Here is a 16,157-nt window from a genome sequence, read left to right as displayed (position 1 = left end):
CAGTGGTTCACACCTGTAATCCCAGCACTTTGGGAGGCTGAGGCGAGCAGATCACGAGGTCAGGTTGAGACCATCTTGGCCAACATGGTGAAACCCCGTCTCTACTAAAATTAAAAAAATTAGCCGGGCATGGTGGTGAGTGCCTGTAATCCCCAGCTACTTGGGAGGCTGAGGCAGGGGAATCACTTGAACCTGGGAGGTGGAGGTTGCAGTGAGCTGAGATCGCGCCACTGCACTCCAGCCTGGCGACAGAGCAAGACTCCGTCTCAAAAAAAAAAAAAAAAAAAAAAGAAACAACAACAACAAAAGCAATCCTAGTCATGGCAGAAAAACCCTACTTAAGTCAGAAAGAATTAAAACATTTATTGGGCATAAATATATTACATATACACTACAGATACAGTTAGGTATTACATATAGCATAGTATTTGCAAAATCTATACATTAAAATTGATATGGCAGTTTTAATACAATGTATATGAAATAGTCTAAAATTTACAATACAGGAAAACATGATTTTCTTTTTCTCCTAGAGTTGAAAAGCTTGGAATGTATGTCCAACAGTGAGGTAAAACATTTTATCTTTCAATTTAAAGAATTGTGCAAGGATAACATTCAAACACATTCAATTAGGGCACTTCTCAATTTTGACATGAATACTGAATTATTGTAGCCAACAAAACAAGGTTAGAAAATGCCAGCATTTCAAGTTGATAAGAACAAGGCAGAGAATATGCAAAAAATCTCTTTAAAAAGTTTTCTTTTTCAACAATTTCTTTGAGGACAAAGGGCAGTTTGCTTCACATGACTGGAATTTCTTGTGCCAGGGATGAGTTTGACATACAGAGAAGAGTCAGAGCATCAGAAGGCCACTCATTCACTCCTCACATTGCAAAAGGGCAAAGAGATCAGGTTAACAGAACACTTTATTTTATTGTTCGTGTGTAATGGCAATATATAGAGTTATATATCAATATCACATATACATATTTGTGATAGAAAACAGTGCCATAGAGAGTAATAATTTTCTGACTGAAGGAATATAATGAATACCAAATAATGGAGAGCAATAAAATAAAGTGCTGTCAGCTTTGTATTTCACACACTTCAGCTTCCTGGTGGTTAAATGATAGTATGAAAATCTCAAGAAGATCAAATATTCATATAAATTTTGGCCTAAAGTACTATTTACTTAAAAAAAATTCAACCAATTCAGAGAATTTCTTTATAGCAGCAGTTCTGAAGTGTTTCAAAAAAGAGACTTCCCCAACCCCCGCAGAGGGGGGCTTTGTACTCAGTTGAATTTTCATTGCTTAAAAAATACCTCTCCCCAAAACACCTGCATGGAATTTTTTAGAAAATGCAGATGCTGCGTCATAGTGGGTCATAGCACACATTTAAATAGGGGGGTGAGTTTTGGAAGGCCAGAACTTTGGCAAAAATATATTTACCTTGATGCCATCAGTTTGCAAAGCTAATTAAACTAATTATTATAGTCAATAATAAAATACAGAACTCTCTAGTACTCACTACATCAATATAGGCACACAGAATAATTCATTGATCTCAGCATTTTCTTCCAAGAGATGATTATGGTTTTTGGGTACATGTAAACGTTTCAATCACTGATAATGGATTTTTTTTTTTTTTGGCATTTAATGCACTAGAGCATCTTTTTAAAAACATAAGAAAATGTCAAAAGATTAATAATACTACAGATGTTGCCAAGGAACAAGACTGACCTAAAATTACAAAAGTATAAAACACAAAAATATAACATGCTACAAGGGAAAATTAGTACATAAGTACATTTAAAAAATTTTACAATAAATAAAGATTGCACTGTAATTGGCATTTAAAGTACTGTATGCAGAATATAGTATAAATAAACCAAAAACAAAATAATGTTGGTTTCCCCATGACTTTGGTATGGGAATATTATAAGCTAGTACAGGATACTGCATCTTAGACAATAAAGATCAAGCACAAAATAGCTATGATCAAGAAAAACCAAGTAGCAAAAATATACAAAAACAGAAGCAGGGGGATACACTGTGTCTGTTGCACCCTTTTGGAATATATTTGCACCTCCAACTCTTAAATGTCCCTGAGGTACTCGAACATTATGGACTTCATATAAATAATCCAATGACTTTGGGTTAAAATTGATTATCTCATGACTCAAAATAAACACGTAAGAGTAACACTTTGCACTCCAATAGCACCTGTTGGTCAAAGATCTCAAAGCACTTACAAACATTAGAATCCCCATTTTATTTTATTTTATTTTTCATGCATGGGAAAACTGAGGCACAGAGAGGTAAAGTGACGTGTTCAGGTCACGCAGCAAGTTAGTGACAGATCCAGGGAGAGAATCTAGGCTCCTTGATCCCCAAACACCCTGTGTTTACCATCAAACACCATTCCCTCTCCAACCATGGCCAGGCAAACCCACAGAAATAGGAACTACAAATTTAGATGACTCTCTTTTGGTTTTTATCAATTTTCATCTGCTGTTACATTAGCATTGTGTGCACTGAATTAAGGTATTGAAATTCAATCACTTCATTGATACCTCAAAGAACAGCCTAAAGGCAAATGTTTCAAAAATAATGAGCTGACACATAAGAAGACTGCTCACAATTAGTGTAAATCATGGACAATGGGCAGAGGCACTAAACTGTCACCAGTTCTTGTCATGTAATTCTGGTCAAACATAACAGAATATAATAACTCTAGTGATTAGATTAGAAGTAGTTATATACAAAGACAAACAAACAAGTTAAAGCAGCCTTTAAAACAGCTGAACAAGAAAACAACTAACTATTGCACAATGCCCTCTTAAAGTTACTGCTATGAATTGATGTGGTAAAATCTACAATGCTCCATAATTTATAGGTGCATTCTGGTTACTTGATTTCTTATACAGGCAGCTCATAGTGTTAAAATTATAAGAAATACAGATTATTAAAACATTTTAGATTAAAGTACACATTTTGATTTAAATGAGCTAAACACAGTTAAATAACTGAGTGACAAAATGGTTGTTTAGGGCAGTCTTATCTGAGTGAACATATCTTCTGTATGTTGCTGTTGCTATGTGGTAATACTCTGACAACACTGAAATCCTAGCCCTGTAAGTACACACACGGTGATTCATGTTTACAGATACAGATGTTCAAGACATAAGAAGTGACTGGTGAATATAAATTACTAAACTGTAACAAAAAAAAAATTAAAGGCTTGCAAAGACATCAGTGAAAACAGAATGAAGATAAATCTGAAAATTTAAAGGAAAACATAAGAAAGCTAGCTTTTGGTATCTGGTATGCTTTTCTTCTTTTTTTTTTTTCTTTAAAAAAAAAAAAAAATCCAGTTTAACCTCTTCCTAGTTTTGCATTTCAAAAAGGTGCACCAAAACACTGACATTTTTTTTCTAGCTAAATCTGTAAAACAGAGTACATAAATCAAAAAACAAAAGGGCTTTAAAAAGGGGAGTATCTGAATAAATGTGTGTATTAAAATGTGTAGCATTAATTCATACCTCTAGTTTTGTTGGGTTTACTTCATTAAGAAGTACTGTAATATAAAGGCAAATAAAATGGACAAAGTTGCAAAGCCAAGCACAATGATGGCTGCAAACTGTTCATCAGTAGGCATCATGCTCTTCATTTTGGGATCATCTAAGCTCCCCATGTCCCCTGTAAGCATGACCTCACTTCGTTGTAATACAAAAGCCGCAGAGGGGCTGAAGGCTCCGCTTAGCTCCTGAGAGGTGTCTAAACAGCGACGACACGCACATACGCGGAACCTGTAGTCTGTGTTGGTCTGGAGGCCTGAGATTTGGAATGTGGCTTCTTCTCCCTTGTACACCTTCAGGAAAATAAAGAGTCCTAGTGAATTAATTTATAGCAACACTGTTGTCTCTAGAATAATCTTGGTTTAGATTCAGTCCATTCACTTTTGGTTTATATTCACATTCACTCTTATAACAAAAATGATATAAAAATGTATTTCTCTCAATCTGTATTCCAACCATAAAAAGGGTATTCCAACACACTTTGAATGAAACAATATAAAATCCAATGACTCGAACTTTGACAGGAGATAAGGCACTGACTAGAAATGCAGCTGACATTTTAAGTAGTAAAGATGCATCTCGCTAAATTTTAATAATTTAGGTCAGTGGTCCCCAACCTCCTGGGCACCAGGGACTGGTTTTGTGGAGGACAAGTTTTCCACGGACAGGGGTAGTTTCGAAATGAAATTGTTCCACCTCAGGTCATCAGGTGTTAGATCTGCATAAGGAGCGCACAACCTAGATCCCTTGTATACACAGTTCACAATAGGGTTCATGCTTCTGTGGGAATCTAACACCTTACTCTGACAGGAGGCAGAGCTCAGGCAGTAATGTTCCTGCTTGCCAATCACTTCCTGCTGTGCGGCCTGGTTCCTAACAGGCCACTCTCCAGTACTGGTACCCGGCCCGGGGGTTGGGGACCCCTGATTTAGACTATAAATCAGAAGATGTCATAATAGAAATAGGTCTATGTTTTTGGTCCCAAGAACAAAGTTAACATTTTAAAATGGAAACAATTAAAAACTGAGCAAACAAAATGTAAATTTTCCAACAGGATGAATTTTTGACAATTGGATACACTACAAACGCATCCCCTCAAGATATCCCACCTCCACCCCAAGAGGTAGACACTATAATGACTTCTAATTCTGTAATTAATTTTGCTTGTACTAGGAGTTCATATGAATGGAATCACGCAGAACACACTCCCTTGCGCCTATGAGATTCACTCATGTTATCGAGCTATTCAGTAGTAGTTCCTTATAACTATACCTCAATTCCTCCATTTTCTTTTCGATGGACATTCGGGTTATTTCCAGTTTGGAGGTTTCATATAATAAAAATGCTATTAATAAGAATGTTATGAATGTTTTTGTTCAAATTTTGAGAACTTATTTTTCTGGGTAAATACAAGGAAGTGCTGGGTCACAGAGCAGTTCTGTAGTTAACTTCACAAGAAACAGTTTTCTCAAGAGATTGTATCCCTTTGCACTCCCATTAATAGCATGAGAGTCTGAGTTGCACCACATCCTCTTCAACACTGATCGTCAGTCTTTTCTATTTTAGCTATCTTAGAGGGTGCAAATGGTACCGTGACTGCATTTCTGTGATGCTTAAAGATGCTGTGCATCTTTTCACGTGCTTACTGGTTGTTCATGTACCTTCTTCTGTGAATAGTATGTACAAGTCTTTTGCCTATCTTTAATTTGCAATTTGCTTGACTTTTATTAATTTGCAGGGCCTTGTTATGTGATCTGGATCTAAGTCCTTAGCCAGATATATGTGTTGAGAATATTTTCTCCCAGTTTTGTGGCATGCCTACTTGTTTTCTTGAGGAATTTTTTTTGGATGTAGCCCACTTTATCACAAATTAACATTTAAATAATTTGGTGGTCTGTCTTGAGTTTTCATCTCTGTATGACAAACCTGATTTCTTCTATTAAGAATCTGGGATGTTTTCTTCCTATTTGTTAACATTAATATAATCATCAAGAGGCTTACTGTTACAGAAACTTGAAAATGACCAGTTTACTTAGACATTATCACATTTTGCTTGACTGAAACTAACAAGAGTCTTTGAAGGGGAATGGAGGAAGAAGGTCTCACAAGGTTCTTCTAGCAAAATGAAACCAATCCTCAAAAAACTTAAGAGGAAATGATAATCAGATTAAAATTGCATAAAAATGTATGGCTTAGAGTCAATGGACAGACAGAAAAAAACAGCAGAAATGAAACCAAATCAATAAGAGATTTGGCTGATAATTAAAAAAGAAAATAAAATTAACGGAACTCTACCTGAGTAGTACTGAGTTAATTACCTGTGAAGTGCTTAAAACACACCTGGTATGAAGTTAGTGCACAGTAGGAGTTAGCTATTATTACTATTGCTATTTAGAACTGAAAAATAACCCAGCAATAAACTTGTCAATTTTGTCAAACACTTCCTTTGCATCTAATGAGATAATGATATGGTTTTTGGTCTTCATTCTGTTAATGATGTATCACATTTGATCACATTTGTCGATTTGGGTATGCTGAATCATCCTTGCGTCCCAGGGATAAATCCTACTTGATCATGGTGGATGATCCTTTAATGTGTTGTTGAATTGGGTCTGCTAGCATTATACTGGGGATTTTTACATCTATGTTCATAAAGGATATTGGCCTGTAATTTATTATTATTATTTTTTGTAACGGCCTTGCCTGCCTTTGATATGAGGATAATGCTGGCTTTGCAAAAAAGAGTCTGGAAGTATTCCCTCCTCATTTACTTTTTTGAAAGAATCTGAGAAGGATTGGTATTAGTTCTTTAAATATTTGGTAGAGTTCAGTCATGAAGCCATCAGGTCCTAGGGTTTTCTTTGATGGAAAACTTATTGATTTCATCTCCTTACCCATTGGTCTGTTAGATTTTCTATTTCTTCAGTCTTGATAAGTTGCATATATCTAGAAATTTATCCATTTCTTCTAGGTTATCCAATTTGTTGGCATATATTTGTTCCTAATAGTCTCAAATGTTCCTGTTTATTTCTGGGGTATCTGCTGTAATCTTTTTTTCTGATTTTGCGTCTTCTTGGTTTAGCTAAAGATTTGTTGATTTCATCTTTTCAGAAAAACAACTCTTACTTTTGTTGATCTTTGTACTGTTTTTCTAGTCTCCTTCATTATTTCTGTTTTCATCTTATTTCCTTCCTTCTGCTAACTTTGGGCTTAGTTTCTCCCTCCCCCAAGTTCCGTGAGGTATAATGTTAGGTTGGGATCTCTGTTCCTTTCTGACGTAGGTGTTTATTGCTTTAAACTTTGCTTTTAGAACTGCTTGTACTGTATCTTTTTTTTTTTTAGACGGAGTGTCACTGTCACCCAGGCTGGACTGCAGTGGCATGATCTTGGCTCACTACAAGCTCTGCCTCCTGGGTTCACGTCGTTCTCCTGCCTCAGTCTCCCGAGTAGCTGGGACTACAGGCACCCGCCACGACACCCGGCTAATTTTTTGTATTTTTAGTAGAGAAGGGGTTTCACCCTGTTAGCCAGGATGGTCTCGATCTCTTGACCTCATGATCTGCTTGCCTCAGCCTCCCAAAGTGCTGGGATTACAGGTGTGAGCCACTGCGCCTGGCCGTATCCCATACATTTTAATAAGCTGTGTTTCCATTTGCCTCAAAATATTTTTTAATTTCCATTTAATTTCTTCATTGACCCATTTGTTGTTCAGAAGTACGTTTTTTATTTCCATGTATTTGTGAATTTTCCAAAATTCCTTCTGGCATTGATTTCTAGTTTCTTAACACTGTGGTCTGAAAAGATACTTGATATAATTTCAGGCTTCTAAAATTTGCTGAGGCTTGTGTTGTGCCCTAACATTTGATCTATCCTGGAGAATGTTCCATGTATGCTTGAGAAGGATGTGTATACAGTTGCTGTTGGATGAAACGTCAGGTAGGTCTATTTGGTCTACAATATTGTTCAAGTCCAATGTTTATTAATTTTCTGTCTGGATTATCTGTAGAGTATTAAAGTCTCCTACTATTATTGTATTGCAATTTATCCCTCCCTTCAGATCCTTCAATATTTTATGTATTTAGGTGTCTCAATGTTGGGTGAATATATAACTGTTATATCCTCTTGATGAACTGATGCTCTTATCATCATATAATGTCTCTTTTTACAGTATCTGACTTAAAGTCTATTTTGTCTGATGTAAGTTTAGCTATCCCTGCTTTCTTTTGGTTTCTATTTGCATGGAGTATCTTTTTCCAACCTTTCACTTTCAGTCTATGGGTGTCCTTAAAAGTGAGGTGACTCTTGTAGGCAGCGTACTGTTGGGTCTTAAAAAAAAATTCATGGCTGGGTATGGTGGCTCATGCCTGTAATCCCAGCACTTTGGGAGGCCAAGATGGGTGGATCACCTGAGGTCAGGAGTTCAAGACCAGCCTGACCAACATGGTGAAACCTCATCTCTACTAAAAATACAAAAATTAGCTGGGTGGGGTGGCATATGCCTGTAATCCCAGATACAGGATACAGGCAGGAGAACTGCTTGGATATGGGAGGTGGAGGTTGTAGTGAGCCGAGATTGTGCCATTGCACTCCAGCCCGGGTGACAGAGCGACACTCTGTCTGAAAAAAAAAAAAAAAAGAAAAAATTCATTCAGTTACTTTGTCTTTTTATTGGCAAATTCAATCCTAATAATTCTATCCATTAATACAAATACCCTAGAAGTGAATTTCCAACAAACTCAACTTTGCCTAAAACACTTGCCACCTATTCAGTTAGCGGGAATCTACAAATGTCTCTATGTGTTTCTAAAGCCCAGTGTGTAAACTTCCACCAAGAAACAGGACATTCCATTAGTGAATACAAGTGCACTGGACATGAATTTAGTGTTGGCTCCAAGTTGAAAGACAAAAAAAGGATCTTATGGTTTGGAACAGAGGCCAGGCTTCCAATGTTCACCTGGTAGTTGCCCTTTTAAAGAGATTCCTCCCTCATTTTCAAACTTTACTTCAAGCATCTTATTATATTTTTGCTTAGTGACTAAACTCCAGACAACCAATTCTGTTTACTACTTATACTTTTCCAGATTTATCTTGCTTTTGTTATTCTTTTTATAAGACTTTAAGCACATTCCTCCTGGTGAGTTATCTTGTTTCTTAAAATTGTGGCATGTGTCTTAGCTGTTTGAGTTACAAATAGCTAGGCTGGAGCAACTAAGAAGAGCTGTAAGCAAACCCCTTGAGGTCCTGAGAGACCATTCCTTTCTCACTGCTCACAGTTCCAATAATGAATCTAAATGAACGTTTTAAGATGAGCCCACTGTTACGGTGACTGCCCCAATCCATACACAGCCAGCTATTCAAGAGTTCAGACTACACCACAAGGAAACTGCCTCCCTGTAAGTTATTTCCCAACATGTAAGAGGTCTCAGGAAAACAATAGCCATTTTTTTTCCTTTAAAGATAGCTTTTAGTTGTGAGTGTTCTTTATTTTCTTAATTTAGATTTAATTTCTTAAGTATAGAATGCTTTTCCTGGAAACTGTTCTTGAAGACGATGATTTCTTAAGTATAGAATGCTTTTCTTGGAAACCGTTCATGAAGGGGATGATTTGCAACTTCTGGGACTACACCAGTTTGATAAAGCAAGTCCTTTCACATTTGCCATCTGGGCTTTGGTTTCCCTATCTTCAAAGTCACAGGTATACAATTTATTCTGACACTCTATGGTGGTGATAAGTTAATGTTGGGATGTTTATCAAGTTGGAGAAAAGCTGACATCTAAGCAAGGTTTTCTGATATACCTCTTTCATTGATTCTTTTGCAGGTGACACCTATTGAAATATTTGTTTACCCTTATCAAAGGGTCAAATAATGTAGTCATTAAGAGTTCTTTTTCTCTGTGCAATCCTGGGAGCTGGGCCTGGCTGGTGTGACTTGGCACTAGGAAGCATTAAGCAGACTTTTCTCAAGCACAGAAACTGGAATCAGGATTTCAGTCTAAGTCCTTGCTCTGCCACTTACTAGGTCTGTGATCTCAGGGAAGTAACAGTTTTGTGCCTTAGTTTTCTCATCTTTAACATGGAGCTAGAACCAGTACCTAATAGCAACACTACTCCAAAGGAGGTTGAGGATCAGTCGAGAAAATGGATGTGGAAAATGCTTTGCAAAAGGAATATGCTGGAGGGTATGTCTACTTTATTGAGTTTAATTGTCTTAATTATGCTGTCAGGTGAATACCATTACTTTCATTTTAGATATGAAGAAACTAAGGCTCGGAGAGGCTGTTAATTTCTTAAAGTCTCTTAGCAAATAAAGGGAGTGGTGGATCCCAGATGAGACTCCACTTCCAAATCAAACACCGACCCTCACCACTGAAATTGCCCCAGCTCTGCCTGTTCCATTACTGTCCTCCACTTTACTCCTCTTCTAATGACTACAGTGTGACACTGGGTCCAGGTTTCATGGCCTCTGACTTTGTCTTCCCATATCTCGCTGCTAACTCTCTGGTATTTCCATGAAACACCTTCTAAATCATCCCACCATGGCTCCTGCTGCTCCATAAAGGAAAACACTATCTTTTATGATGTTATTGAAAGCAGCTCCCTGCTCAGTTTGTGCCAAGCAAAGACCTGGACAGTATTTTTGTGATGTGGCCTCTTAATTTCTGCCATAAAACAATGACATCACTGTAGAAAACCACTTAACAACCTATCCCCACAAATGTTTTAAAGACTTCTGGAAAGTGAATATAAATGTATATTTATATCTATTTTAATTATTTCTACAGTTTCCAGAATTTGCATGGCTACATCCCTTTTAAAAAGTGGGCTCAGCGGGAGGATCATTTGAGGTTAGGAGTTCAAGACAAACCCTGGTAAAATTTAAAAAAAAAAAACAGTGGGCCCAAACGTATATTTAATTTCCCAGAAACCCAGTTTAGAGACTCTTGAACAAAGACTTCATATATTAATTTTAACAAAACTTCCCAATTTTAACTTTGTAGAGTGGAAGATATCTGAAAATGTATTTTAAAAATAAAGGAGTCCTATTTTTCTTGTACCATTAGGCAAAAAGCATAGTAAAATAATATAAATAGTTAACTGAAGGGAACTTTCTTAACGAACGTCTAATCTCTTTTAGCTATTCTTGTTATTTTAATTGGAACAGCTTCCCTCTTTCACAAGCCTTGCCAACACAATGTTAACATTATCTTTTTTACATTTAAGATAAATACATTGAGTGAGACAGTGTTCTATTATTTCCATATCTCCACAGCAACCAGCACAATGGCTTGAACAAAGTAGATGCTCAGCGAATGTTCTCTAATTAGAACCCTCAATTACTCAAAGAGTAGATATTCTGATACCACAGTGTTTGAAAAGAGAAACTAACAAGTAAATGTGAACAGTAAGCATTAAGATGCACACACAGACCACAGGGGCAAGAGACAGTTTGGTATAGGTGCAGCAAAAAATGGAGTCTATTGGTAGAAAATATGTAGTTTCTAGTATATTTTATGCACGTGAATAGTTTTTCCTTTTTGTTTTGAGACCGAGTCTCGCTCTCACCCAGGCTGCAGTGCAGTGGTGTGATCTTGGCTCACTGCAAGCTCCACCTCCCGGGTTCACGCCATTCTCCTGCCTCAGCCTCCCGAGTAGCTGGGACTACAGGCGCCCGCCACTATGCCCAGCTATTTTTTTTTTTTGTATTTTTAGTAGAGACGGGGTTTCACTGTGTTAGCCAGGATGGTCTCAATCTCCTGACCTTGTGATCCACCCGCCTCAGCCTCCCAGTGCTGGGATTACTACAGGCGTGAGCCACCCCCCACACGTGAATGTTTTTCTAATATGTTTTAATCGTTTTCTAATACGTTCTAACAGTTTTTGAAGTGATCCAAATATTAAAACTTTGCAAATACTCTTCTAGTTGTATAAATATGTAAATGTGAGAGCACACATACTTCACAGCTTGTCTACCTTGGCTCTGACTATAATGTCCTTAAAAGTCAGCAAATTCACATAGACCAGTGTGGTTAGGCCAGTCATATCTCAGTGAAGATTTTTTTAGAGTAACAGATTAAGGATTTTCAGGTTCAAAGAAAGTAACAAAGATGAGCTTTAAAATGAAATGTAATGTCTCAATTTCTTTAACTAAACGGTTGCATGTGGAATAAGCCAATCATATTTTATACAACTAAATGAAATAAATTTTTGAGTTATTACACTTGTAAACCTATGTTATTAACTATAAACTGATGGGGTTTTAAAACTAAAATATGAGATCCAAAAGCCCAGATACAATTAAGAAGCCCAAATAATTGAAAATTAATTCAACATCTTTGTAATACCTGTCCCTTGAAGGTGACATCCTTCTGTAGAAGAGAAACATCCCCCACCCCCCACATGAAGATAACAGTCTCGTGTGATTATGGGATTACTGATTAAGTGGGATAACATGTAGCAACCGTCTAGGATGGGGCTTGGCATGCGGTAGGCATCTAAGGAATGTCAACATGATATATTATATTGCTACTTGACTATACTTTCCCTGCCCCCCTTGCAGAAATCATGTGCAACACTCCAGGACAAATGCTTGGTGCCAGGGACCCTTGGGGCCTACAAATATAGGACTTGCAGAAATCAACGGAAGGGGAGCCCCATGATGCTGGCTTGGTGTCCAGACATGGCCACGGACACTTACAACCCACAGTACTTAGGAACTAATGATGTCACAAAAATCACCATGTCGCCAGGCCTGCCATACAGCTGTGGCTCCCCCAGGATTGTGCAGCTCTGCACATCAGGGCAGCAGGCCACGCCTTGTGTCCCTTTGTTTTCATTCATTTTGACAAAGGCACCATTATGGGCTTTTCCTCTTGACTCAATCCAATTTAAACGGCACGGCTCCATTTGAGATTTTTTTTATTGAAGTAACCAATCATAATATTGTAATAAGTATAGAAACATTATTATTTTTACAAAGACTATTTCTGTTCTTGATTTGATGAACGATATATTTTAAAATAATCTTGACATGTTTATTCCAAATGAGAGGATTTAAAGTAATACCCAGACAACTGAAATGAAGAATCCATAACCCTTAATTCAAAATAACATGCTGCATAGTTGAAATCCTGTAAATAACAGGGAGCTTTTTGGGAAGGGTGGTGAGAACAGTGTGTGCTCGGCTGCTGGAGGCTTACCTTCATCTCTTTACTAATGTCACCCCTCCCAAGAACTGAAGGGGAGATATAATTGCACCATGTTATCATCTGTACAGCTCCTTCTCACGACTGAATGATCTAATGCTCACAGTAACCACCTGAGTTAGAGTTACAATGAGAAAGTCAAGACTCAGCTAGGTGAATTAATTCCTTCAGAATTACATGACTATGGGAGGGAGACTTGTCCCCGTGTCTCCCCTACTATGCCTACCAGGCTCAAGGGGAAATGTGCTAACCTGCAGGCCTCCTCTATTGAGGGCATAATGTTGGGCAGATAACTTTGTCCTTGAGCCAAAGATGACAGGCAAGGGTACTGTTACTGAACTGCTTCCTGGGGGTTTTCATCCAATGGGTCTATAAACTCTTAAGAGTACTGACTATGCCAGGAATCCCTCACAATGTAAAACACCTGACAGTTTCTCAATAAACCAGGGGTCCTCTACCTGGACTCCATGAAAGTGACTATCAGTTCATTTTACATGAAATTTTTAGTAGAGGTATGGGTACATGTATGGGAATTTTTCTGATATAAGGGGTCATGGCCTTCAGATACTTAAATGAACCTATAAAACTAAAAAAAACCCTAAGAATCAGTAAAATAAATGATGGTTTTTAAAGAGGTCTGTCTTGATCTATTTTTACTTTGTTCTAAATTTGACCCTTTCTTCATGCAGAAATAAAACAACTGTCCTATGAGACAGTCATAGCCTCATTGTTTAATTTCTGTATTAGAGAAATGAGTTGAAAGTCATTTAAAAAAACATGATGAAGGGGACAGGCATGGTGGCTCACGCCTGTAATCCCTGCACTTTGGGAGGTTGAGGTGGGTGGATCACTTGAGGTCAGGAGTTTGAGACCAGCCTGGCCAACATGGTGAAAACCCATCTCCACTAAAAATACAAAAATAAATTAGCCCCTGGGTGTGGTGGCTAATGCCTGTAATCCTAGCATTTTGGGAGGCTGAAGCAGGTGGATCACTTGAGGTCAGGAGTTCAAGACCAGCCTGGCTAACATGGTGAAATCCCATCTGTACTAAAAATACAAAAATTAGCCTGGCATGGTGGCAGGCGCCTTTAATCCCATCTACTTGGGAAGCTGAGACAAGAGAATCACTTGAACCCGGGAGGTAGAGGTCGCAGTGAGCTGAGATCATGCCACTGTACTCCAGCCTGGGCGACAGAGCGAGACTCCATCTCAAAAAAAAAGAGGCTCCAGCCAGGATGTGTTGCAGGCTCCAAGACTTTAAAATAGTTTGGTCAAGAGAAGATCTTTCCTTGTGGTACTCTTTGTGATACCATGTAGAATCAATGCATGCCTTGATACTATATTCTAAAAATGATACAAGATAAACATATATTGATACAGAAATACCATGAAATTAAATGTGGAGCTTTATAGACCTCTAGACACTTCAGAGGTTTTCCTTTTTCTTTTTTTTTTTTTTTTTTTTCCTTTTTTTGAGACAGAGTCTCGCTCTGTCCCCCAGGCTGGAGTGCAGTGGCACGATCTCAGCTCACTTCAAGCTCTGCTTCTGGGTTCACGCCATTCTGCCTCAGCCTCCCAAGTAGCTGGGACTACAGGTGCCCGCCAACACGCCTGGCTAATTTTTTGTATTTTTAGTAGAGACAGGGTTTCACCGTGTTAGCCAGGATGGTCTCGATCTCCTGACCTCGTGATCCGCCCGTCTCGGCCTCCCAAAGTGCTGGGATTACAGGCGTGAGCCACCGTGCACAGCCCAGAGGTTTTCTTTATGCAACAAATCTGAGCACCAAGAATTTCAGTAATTTTTCATAAATTTTGACTGCCAATAGGTAATAATTTCTCACAATTTGTTGATCCTTTCCTTGTCTTCAATGCTTATATTAAATACTTCTTAGAAAAGTTATGGCTGCCTGAACAGGAATATGAATATGAATTGTTTTGCTTTACTTCTTATTATGCATGAAACTGTCTATGCTATATCTTGTACAAAATAAGAAGTCACATGTATATAGACATAATTTTCATTCTTTTAAAGAATACTTTACAGTTAAGCCTATTTGAAAAGAAGTTTTAAGCTTCCTGGAAAAAAAGCTGTGCTTCGAATATTTATTAAATGGCAAAAGGCAAACCAAATGTGCATGCAATCTAATGAAGAGTAAAATTGTGAATAATAATTTAATACTTCAAGTTAATAGATTGTTTAATAATTAAAATCAGCTGCTTGCCCCACATCGTGACACCTGAACAACAGAAAGCGAATCACCTAGAACCAAGGCAAAGTTAGAGTTGACGCTTCAAGCAAAACATCAGAAAAGGCCATGGCACTTGTCATATGTTGCCTATAAAAATGAGCTTGGGGGAAGGGCTGGGCGTGGTGGCTCACGCCTGTAATCCCAGCACTTTGGGAGGCCGAGGTGGGTGGATCACCAGGTCAGGAGATTGAGACCATCCTGGCTAACACGGTGAAACCCCGTCTTTACCCAAAATACAAAAAATTAGCCAGGTGTGGTGGCGGGTGCCTGTAGTCCCAGCTACTTGGGAGGCTGAGGCAGGAGAATGGCATGAACCCGGGAAGCAGACCTTGCAGTGAGCCGAGATCACGCCACTGTGCTCCAGCCTGGGCGACAGAGTGAGACTCTGTCCAAAAAAAGAAAAAAGAGCTTGGGGGAAAAGGATATTATCCTATTAGGGGTGATTTTTTTCTTTCTATGCTGAAGTTTACTCTTGTCACCACTGCAGGTATAAATAACCCTGGTGCTTTGAAGCTGTGTATTTCACGCATGCAGGAAACATTTACTGAGTGTCAAACTACGTGCCAGTACTGGAAAAATAAAAATGAATAACACAAGCCCATGTATTAGTGGGTCCTCTCTGATTAGTGCTATAATTGAGGTATACACAGTGAGCCTGTAGCTCCGCTGTGGTGGATGTACAGCAGTAATTACCTCTCATTTTCTTTTGCTTTGCCTCTATGAATTCAAAGCCAGTGCCTGTTATCCTTGAACTATAATTATTTCAACAATTGTTCTGCACACATAAATATGTTTCATTCCCTAGCTCACGTCCAGAAAAATGAATGAAGTACTAAAACATCATGTTTAAGTTAATGTTTGCTGAATAGCGAGAAGCCAAAAAAAAAAAAAAGAAACCAGTACAAACTGTCCCTGACTCAACTGTGGCTTTTCATGTACCACTACTCTCCTTAATCATTTCTTGGTAAATGCAGGAAGCAAATGGGCATGTGGAGAATGCTAAGCCTCATCTACTGAACCTGCCATGCAGTACTGTGTGTTTTCACCTGTTTACAACAAGAAACACTGTTTATAACTGTTTATAATAAGAAAAATAGGCTGTGGCATACATATGATTATGCATT

General features: G+C 38.1%; 1 protein-coding gene across 7 annotated transcripts in view; it reads right to left on the bottom strand.

The window, feature by feature from the left end:
- Nucleotides 1–343: 343 nt before the first annotated feature.
- The window catches only part of FNDC3B (fibronectin type III domain containing 3B), a 361,400-nt gene continuing 345,586 nt past the window's right edge, over nucleotides 344–16,157 (bottom strand). For 6 of the 7 annotated variants that reach the window (XM_054550321.2, XM_009239511.4, XM_063721576.1 and 3 more), the window contains one exon: nucleotides 344–3,873. In XM_054550321.2, coding sequence (XP_054406296.1) covers nucleotides 3,562–3,873 — 312 coding nt within the window. In that variant the 3' untranslated portion in view covers nucleotides 344–3,561. 7 annotated transcript variants of the gene reach the window in all.

The sequence above is a fragment of the Pongo abelii genome, chromosome 2 (assembly GCF_028885655.2).
Source record: "Pongo abelii isolate AG06213 chromosome 2, NHGRI_mPonAbe1-v2.0_pri, whole genome shotgun sequence".
In the NCBI taxonomy this organism is placed as follows: Eukaryota; Metazoa; Chordata; class Mammalia; order Primates; family Hominidae; genus Pongo; species Pongo abelii.
The sequence above is the reverse complement of the archived record's forward strand: the minus strand, read 5'-3'. Positions and strand labels throughout refer to the sequence as shown.